Consider the following 9,774-nt stretch of genomic DNA (forward strand, 5'->3'; position numbering starts at 1 on the left):
TCCCAACTATAAATGTTTTGTATACTAGTTAGGGTAATATCTTGGATATTCATATTTGCATGTATAATAGAAAAAACATAGATCCAAAGTATTTAGGCTTGCACATACACTTAGGAGTGTTAGAATGCTCAAAACCCAACAGTTCCAATTTCCAAATACTAAATTTCAATCAAATACATCTAGTTATATCAACAAGGCCCTATAGCACCAGCTTGACATTCATGCTTTAGCTAATGAAGGAGCTTTGTCAAGTAGATTTGTCAAACTTGATTTGTATAAACTTTGTGAATACAAACATTTTCAGTTTTATATATAACTCATATATAAAGAAAACTATTGACAATTTAGTAGATGCTTAAATATGACTTAGATACCAATACTTGCGTAATGGGGTTACTCATAGTAATATTGAACCATACATTAAGCTTCTTAGCATGTGGTTCTCCAAACCACAATGTACTCTAACTCTGATGTGTAACTATAATAATAATCTATATGAAAGCACTATCCATGTAACTTTCTCTTCATTCATAACGAGGACATACCCGAATGTGACTGAGAGTCATCTCAATCTATTTGAATGTTTAGCACATATGTAATAGCTTTAAACATAGGTTTATTTCAAATAATCTGCAGATTAGGAATATTTCTTTAGTTCTTGAAAGTACTTTAGAATGTTCCAATAAGTCACACAATGAATTGTTCTCAAATTATACTGGTATCATTCGACACACTCTAAGGATACTACTTATTTGGCCTTTATGCATAATCATGACATATATGATTAATTCCAATTACAACAAACATAAGGAATACAATCATATTATCTAGTTCAAAACATTTGCACTAGGATTTCGCTCAGAATCATGGCATGTGGTATTTGACAAGATAACTCTCATAGTCCTTTATCTTAAGCTCTTTAAGATCCTTGAAATTAATGCAATTTTACTTAATCCTTTAAGTTTCCATCATCTATCTATATAGATCTTTATTCCATGTATTAGTATGTCGACTACATATAAGACTAGGAATGTTATTGCACTCCCACTAGCTTTGTATAAAACACAGGAATCTTTTTTATTTATAATCAAATCACACTATGTAATTATCTTAGAAGAAAGAAGTTTCTTACTTTGAGATGTTTAGCTTAAATTTGGAAGGATTTTCATTCATGTATGTTTTCTCCTTTGAAAACTCACTAACGCTTTATATTCATAATATATCGAGGAAGATTAATCAAGCCCATACTTGATAATCATACATGAATGCATCTCTTTGTGTTTTATTAGTTTCTGATCAACTATTGAGCAGATTCAACAACAGTTGAAAACTTGCTAGTTCCAAACTATGATGCATTTAGTTTATGGTTCTTTAGCTCTTAAAGTTCCAAATTGCTCCCACTTAGAAAAAGAACTTTTGAAGCACTTGTCTTCTGGAATGAAAATTAGTGGGATTAGTGGAGACTTCATCTTAAACAATCATTTAGAATAGTCTACCAAAAATGCAATTAGTGGGATTAGTGGCGAGTTCACGAGCCTACTCGGCGAGTCCATTAGAATATTCCAGAAGATAAGTCAAGACTCCTGGTATGAGACGGATAAGTAGCATCTACTCGGCGAGTTGGGTCTGCTACTCGCCGAGTACACCCTGTTTTGTGATAATTATAAATACCAAACTATTATCCAATTGGAGGGGACTTCTAACGTTTTTGGAGCTTCATCTGCGATTGAAGAACCCTTGGAGGAGCTAAGGAACCCAAATCTTCAATCCTTGGAAGAATCAAGGCAATTAGGTTAATCATTCCACTTAGGTTTAGGAATTAAGTATGTTTAGCTTAGTTAAATCTGCTTTTGAGTTTGTTTTTATCATGACTATGAACTAAATTTGTTTTGTTTCTGTTGGGGAAGACTATGGTTTAGAATATACTTTATGATTGATTATTATTTGGTGATTTTATTAAATTAAGTTTGTTAAAGAACCTTATGCATTAATGACAACTATTTTCTGTTAATCGGAAGGTAATTAAGCTGCATGAACATCTCTTAATTATTAACCTCATATGTTATGTGAACACTTGATCATATGCTTAAGAGTAATGAAGATGAAATTAAGATTAATTAGAGAATGGGTAAATTAATGTGTGAGCTTGTTTGAGAAACCAACAAACAAGAGGTTAATTAAAACACCAACTTGATTAACCAATTACAAATCTTATTTAATCCAAATAATTAAACTAGGGAATTAATTAGTTTAAACAATTGGCCACTGCTTGAATTGATTAATTGTCTAAGGGTTAGGAGTAATGAACATGAACCTAACCACTATAGTTGGTAACCAATAATAATTAATTTATCATTTAAATAACCGTAGGAGTGAATTAGTTGAACCTAAACAGAAACCCTTTAATAAATTTGGTGAATTTGTCATTTGCTTTAATTGTTTAGTTAGTTAATTGTTTTAAGTGTTATGTTTAAGTTTCTAGTCTTGTAAAACTAGAGAAAAAACCCTTTACTTTTATTACTTGTTTAGTTAAAATTAGTTATTAGATTAATTTCCGTTCCCTGAGTTCGACACCCTACTTATCCAACTATACCACTAAAAGACAGGTTCACTGCCTTTGTGTGCTTCTTTATTAACTAAAAGTAGGATTAAAACTAGTTCGTTTTACACACATCAAGTTTTTGGCGTCGTTGCCGGGGAACGGTTCTAAATAATTTATCTAATTTCTAATTTTTTTTATCCTTTGTGTGAGTTTACTGGCACAAAGTTAATTTATTGCAAATTAATAGTTAGTAATTAGGTTTTAGCATCTGTTTTAGTTTTATACTTAAGCTTAGAAGTTTTTCAAATTTTCACTGCTACTCGCCGAGTGCATTCGCACCTACTCGGCGAGTACAACAGTATTTCAGATTAATTTTCATTTTTTAGTACACTTTTTTGTTCTTTTTACGTTTTTATCTTGTTTTATTTCAGGACTTTCATGACCAGAGGATCAAACACCCCGCTGGTACCCCCGTTTGAAGATCCCTAATCCACATTAAAAAGGAACAAAGGAAAGGACGTGGAGAGGTCGAGTAGACCAAAGAAGTCACCTTTGTCCAATTTGAAGACTGTTTTTAGGAAGAAGAAGAAGAGCAGCAAATCAGGAGCATCCAACGCGTCTATAACAAGCGAAGACCCGATCAAGGAAGATACCGAGTACGACACCGAGGAAGAAGAAGAACCCACATACGGGCACGACTCCGATTCCGGCAACGAGTTAGCTCTTACCATGGCTAACATTGATGAAATCCCCATGGGGGAATGGAAGAAGAGGATGCGCGACGACACTGGCCCGGGACTTGTGCAACCCGTAATTCCCACGACTGCTACTTTTGAGCTCAAGGGTCATATCCTAGCTTTACTTAAAGAAATTCCTTTCTGTGGAAAAGACCACGAAGACGCCTACAAGCTTTTGGATGAAGTCAATGATATAGTTGATTACTTCAATGTTCCAAATGTGCCTCGCGAGACTCAGCTACTTCGCATGCTTCTAGTGACATTCAAAGGCGCTGCAAAAGACTGGATCAAGTCACTTCCCCCCGGATCAGTCACCACATGGGCCAAGATGAAAGAAGAATTCATTGATCACTTTTTCCCACCTTCCAAGATAGCCAAGTTGAAGAAGGCCATTGCAAACTTTGAACGACAAGCTGGAGAGTCGCTATATGAAGCTTGGGAGAGGTACAAGAGCTTACTAAGAAACTGCCCACACCATGACCTAAATAGCCAGCAAGAAGTCTCCATTTTCTATGATGGAGTCAATGTCACAACTAGGCAGTTACTTGACTCGCAAGGCCCGCTCACAAAGAAGCCACCCCCGGTGATCAAGGAATTAATTGAAGAATTCTCTAAGCACTCTAGAGAATACCACAACCGAAGAAATGATGTTACTAGGGGAGCCGCATATGCAGCTACTGAAGATTTGTCCGCGGTCATGGCTATGCTAAAAACCATGGATAGGAGGATGGATAAAATGGATCAAACGATCCATGCTATTCAGGTGGGTTGTGAAAACTGCAATGGGCCTCATCTTACTAGAGATTGCGACTTGGATGAAAATGGCAACAAGAAGGTGCAAGTTTGTTACTCAAGTGGAGACCGATATGATGAAGATAGGCGAAAACCAAAGAAAGAGTGGCTCCCATATGAAGAGTACAAGAAGGCTAAAGAGGAGAAGTTCAGGCAGAAAGGAAGAGGGTTTTACCAAAAGAAGGAACCGGCACAAGAAAGAAAACCAAGTTTGGAAGAGATGCTTACCAAATTTGTAGCTGCTTCAGAAAAGAGACATAGTGATCATGATGTTGCAATTCAAGAAACAAGGACCATGCTTAGAAACCAGCAAGCATCTATCCACAACATAGAAACGCAGCTAGGGCAACTTGCTCAACAAATCAACCAAAGATCACCGGGCGAACTCCCCAGTAAAACCGAAAATAATCCATGAGGCGCGCACATAAATATAGTTACAACAAGAAGTGGGAAAATAAATACTCCTCTGGCCCTTATTCAGAATGAAGCACCCAAAGACTCACAGAAGGAGGAAGCAGAAAATCAAGCAGAAAATCAAAATCTTCAATCTGACAGCTCTACTTGCCGAGTACCAAATATGGACTCGGCGAGTACACTGCCAAATCCGAAGGAACAGGTTCCTGAAAAGCTGTATCAGCCTCCAATGCCAAACCCAGCCCGAGCTAAGAAAGAGAAGCAGGAAGAGGAGTACCAGAAGTTTCTAGATCATATCAAGGCTCTTCAAATCAACATACCCTTCATTGAAGTCGTCGCCCAAATGCCCAAATATGCTAAGTTCCTTAAGGAACTTCTCACTAATCGAAGGAAGATGGAAGAAGTGAAGAAGGTAGTCCTCAATGAAAACTGCTCAACTGCTATGCTAAATAAGCTACCAAAGAAGAAAGGTGACCCGGGGAGCTTAACTCTACCTTGCCAATTTGGCAACTTGGCTACCATTCATGCCTTAGCCGATTCGGGAGCAAGTGTGAACCTAATGCCATATTCATTCTTTAAGAAGCTGGATCTCCCGAAACCAAGGCCAATTCGCATGGCAATTCACTTACCAAACAAGACAGTCACGTTCCCAAGAGGCATATGCGAAGACTTACTAGTCAAGGTGGACAAATTCGTCTTTCCTGCGGATTTTATAATCTTAGATATGGAGGCGGATCCTCAAGTCCCGATCATCCTCGGAAGACCCTTCCTCAACACTGCGAGTGCTATAGTAGACATGAGGGATTCAAAGCTTACTTTGCGGGTAGGTGATGATTATGTAACTTTTGGGGTTGATCAAGCCATGAAGTACGCAAGGAACAGTAACGACACGGCGTTCTCAATTGACATGCTAGACGAACTATTGGAGGAGTGCATAAGTGAAGATTCCAGCAAGTCCACAATTTGTGATGAAGAATTTGATGCAGAAAGAGACTTAATGGAGATTGAAAGGCTGCTGGAAGAAGCTGAATTTGAAGAAATAGTCAAGCAAACTGACAGCTCTACTCGCCGAGTAGGGCCGATCTACTCGTGGAGTTCATCCTCAGAAAAATCAGAAGTCGTGAATGCAACTACCAACTCGCCGAGTACCTTACCTGCACTCGGCGAGTACAACAGTCAGAACCAAAAATCTGAGCTCAAAAAGTTACCAGAACATTTGGAGTATGCTTTCCTTGAAGATGGAAACCAAAAGCCAGTAATCATAGCCTCTGACCTGTCCAAATCTGAAAAGGAAGAGCTCGTGCAAGTGTTGAAGAAGCGGAAGAGGGCCATAGCATGGAGCATCACCGACATTAAGGGAATAAGCCCATCTTATTGCTCTCACAAAATCAATCTGGAAGAAGGAGCAAATCCGGTTGTACAGCACCAAAGAAGATTAAACCCGAATATGCAAGAAGTAGTCAAGAAGGAAGTGGTTAAACTCTTAGATGCGGTAATTATCTATTCCATTTCCGACAGTCCGTGGGTGAGTCTGGTGTGCCCAAGAAAGGAAGGATGACGGTCATAACCAACGAAAAGAACGAGCTAATTCCGACACGAACGGTAACCGGTTGGAGAGTGTGCATCAATTATCGAAAGCTAAACGATGCCACTCGTAAAGACCACTTTCCCTTACCTTTTATTGATCAAATGTTAGAAAGATTATCGGGTCATAGTTACTATTGCTTTCTAGACGGATTCTCGGGTTATTTCCAAATACCCATAGACCCAATGGACCAAGAAAATACCACATTTACTTGCCCCAATGGGACTTTTGCTTATAGGCGCATGCCCTTTGGGCTATGCAATGCACCCACGACTTTTCAAAGGTGTATGACAGCCATATTCCACGATATGGTGGCAAAATTCATGGAAGTTTTTATGGATGACTTTTCTGTTTTTGGATCTTCTTTCCATGATTGTCTCACAAATCTTGACTTAATGCTTGCTAGGTGTGAAAAAACCGACTTGGTCCTCAACTGGAAGAAATGTCACTTTATGGTTAAGGAGGGTATAGTGTTAGGCCACAAGGTTTCCAAAATGGGAATTGAAGTGGATCGGGAAAATATTGACACCATTGCCAAATTACCCCCACCAACTAATGTGAAGGGCATTAGAAGTTTTCTAGGACACACGGGTTTTTACCGGCGTTTCATAAAAGATTTTTCCAAAATAACTAGACCTCTAACACAATTACTATTAAAAGATGCACCATTTGATTTTACTAAAGAGTGTTTAGAGGCATTTGAATTTTTAAAGGAAAAATTAACTAATGCCCCGATCATTGTTGCACCAAATTGGAGTTTACCCTTTGAAATTATGTGTGATGCTAGTGACTTTGCATTAGGAGCTGTCCTTGGACAAAGGGTTGATAAGCACTTTCGACCCATATATTATGCTAGCAAGACTCTAAATCCAGCCCAAAAAAATTACACCACTGCGGAAAAAGAATTATTATCTGTGGTGTATGCTTTTTATAAGTTCCATCCTTATTTAGTTTTATCTAAAACAACCGTTTTTACTGACCACTCTGCTATCAAGTATTTATTTGCCAAACAGGATGCAAAGCCAAGACTGATACGATGGGTGCTACTTCTTCAAGAGTTTGACATAGAGATACGAGACAAAAAGGGAATGGAGAATGTAGCAGCTCACCACTTGTCAAGGCTTGAAAACCCACGATTGCACGAAGATAGAGTTGGCGATGATTTTCCAGACAAGTATATTATGGTGACCGTGGGAGAAGAACCATGGTTTGCAAATATAGCTAACTACTTAGCTAGCAATTACATCCCAAAAGATCTCACAAGTCAACAAAAGAAGAAATTCTTTTCCGAGATAAAATATTACTTTTGGGATGAACCATATCTTTTTCGAAGTTGTGCGGATGGGATCATACGAAGATGCGTGTTCGGGAATGAAAGCCGGAAAATATTAGAGCATTGTCATAGCGGGCCCACGGGAGGACATCATGGAGCACATTACACTGCAAAGAAGATCTTTGACATTGGGTTCTATTGGCCCACGATTTTTAAAGATGCAGCCCAATTTGTCTAAGAATGTGATGCTTGTCAAAGAGTGGGAAACATTTCATCTCAAAATGAAATGCCACAACATAGTATCCAAGTGCATGAGGTGTTTGATGTGTGGGGGATCGACTTCATGGGACCATTTCCCATGTCTAAAGGAAAAAATACATATTGGTGGCGGTGGATTATGTATCCAAATGGGCGGAGGCACAAGCGTTACCAACTAATGACGGTCGGGTAGTGGTGCGGTTTTTAAAGAAGTTATTTTCACGATTTGGGGTCACGAAAGCTCTTATAAGTGACTGAGGCACGCATTTTGCCAATGACCAATTGGAGAAGGTGTTAAAGAAATATGGGGTAACCCATAAATTTTCTACATCCTACCATCCACAAACTAGTGGACAAACTGAAGTGACAAATCGAGCTTTAAAGCGAATCTTGGAGAAATCGGTGGGGAGCAATCGCTAGGAATGGTCGGATAAGCTAGATGATGCACTTTGGGCCGTCCGTACAGCTTTCAAAACACCTATTGGTACTACACCATATAGGTTAGTTTATGGAAAGCAATGCCATTTGCCGGTGGAGATAGAGCATAAAGCATTTTGGGCTTTAAAGATGTGCAACTTCAACATGGAGGAACTCAAGAGCAACCGGTTAATGCAAATGAATGCTCTTGAGGAGCTTAGTAATGATGCATACTCTAGTGTATTGATCTATAAAGAGAAGACCAAGATGTGGCATGACAAGAGGATAAAAGAAAATAAAGAATTTCATGAAGGCCAAAAAGTGTTGCTCTTTAATTCACGACTAAAGCTTTTCTCAGGAAAACTCAAGTCAAGATGGGATGGTCCTTTTCTGGTAAAGACGGTGTTTCCACATGGTGCTATAGAGCTATTGTCAAGAGATGGAACACCTTTCAAGGTCAATGGACATAGGGTCAAAAAGTACGAAGAAGGAGTCCCCAGGAATGAAGGTATGGAAGAATTGATGTTGTTGGAAGGGATTGCAACCACGTAGAAGGGGAGGAGTCCAGCTAATGACTCCTTAAAAAGAAGCGCTTCTCGGGAGGCAACCCGAGTCTCAAGTTTGCATTTTCTTTCCTTTACTTTATTTTTATTATTTTATTTTTTCACTCGTCTTCTTCTAATAATATAATTGCTTGAGGGCAAGCAATGCCTAGAGTGTGGGGTGGATGGTTAAAAATGAGAAAATACATTAATTTTTCAAAAACATTTTAATTTTTATTCAAACTGCAAGGATTACTCGCCGAGTAGGCACGTATACTCGGCGGGTACCTGCCCGAATAACCCAATAAACGCATAACAGCATTTCTACTCGGCGAGTAGAGATCCTCTTTACTCGGCGAGTAGCCAACTTACACAGATGGTATAAAAACTGTAAAATAAGGGTTTTCACCCATTTAACCCATTCACTCGCCGTGCACAGCGTCCTTCAAGCACCCTCTGCTATTTCTTCAGTTTTCCACTTAATCTTCGTCTTTCAAAGGAAAAGGTAAGATCTTTATACTTAAAACTCATCAAAGGTTCAAGCTTTATCATTGATTTGCCCCTATTTTGCTTAAATTCGGATTTGGGGGATTCCTCAAATTCTAGGGTTCTAATTTTGCCACGAATTAGGTAATGTTAGGAGAAATTTCTTTTGGATTTATGGTTATTTGACTTAATACAGCAAAACCCTGTGAAAAATTAGAAGTTTTGGGCACCCCATATATGATCAACGGATTTTGGTCCCGCTGTTCATCCTACTCGCCGAGTAGGACATGAACTCGGCGAATAGGAGACTATACAGCCCTGTTTATTTCGATTTTAATTAATGGGTGTTGTTTGTTTGTGTTTTCTTAAAGTTGATATGCAGATACCATGTCCAGAAGGGGGCAGTCTTCTAGAGGAGGAAGCCAAGGTGATATTCCGTGGCTCTCATTTCGACAAATCACGTCCAAATCATCCCGAGCTCGAGCAAAAAGCAAATTAGAGGCGCTGAAACAAAAGGAGATCCATTTGCCTAACGTTGTTGACTGGGATTGGTTGGGAAAAGTGGGTTTGGAGGAGGATCTCACCCCATATTTGGTGAAGGAGTGCAACTTGGGGGATACCACCATCATATGTGATGGTTGGTTACAGTTATTCAAGATACAAGAGCCTATTTATGCTGAACTGTGTTGGGAATTTTTTTGCTACCATCTCATTCCGAGGTGGTAGTG

At 39.0% G+C, this 9,774-nt stretch overlaps 1 protein-coding gene and 1 non-coding gene across 2 annotated transcripts; one reads left to right on the top strand and one right to left on the bottom strand.

Annotated features, from left to right (window-relative positions):
- Positions 1-3,655: 3,655 nt before the first annotated feature.
- LOC145071618 (small nucleolar RNA R71) lies at positions 3,656-3,762 on the bottom strand. The gene has a single exon (XR_013690623.1). It is a non-coding gene; the product is annotated as a small nucleolar RNA R71 (small nucleolar RNA).
- Positions 3,763-4,648: 886 nt separating this feature from the next.
- On the top strand, positions 4,649-9,545 carry LOC145067334 (uncharacterized). Its single transcript, XM_079014501.1, has 4 exons — positions 4,649-5,977; positions 7,084-7,277; positions 8,102-8,526; positions 9,418-9,545. The coding sequence occupies exons 1-4, from the start codon at positions 4,649-4,651 to the stop codon at positions 9,543-9,545; spliced, it is 2,076 nt and encodes a 691-aa protein (XP_078870627.1).
- Positions 9,546-9,774: the final 229 nt, after the last annotated feature.

This window comes from Lactuca serriola, chromosome 8, assembly GCF_051521515.1.
Source record: "Lactuca serriola cultivar US96UC23 chromosome 8, Lser_US96UC23_V15, whole genome shotgun sequence".
Classification (NCBI taxonomy): Eukaryota; Viridiplantae; Streptophyta; class Magnoliopsida; order Asterales; family Asteraceae; genus Lactuca; species Lactuca serriola.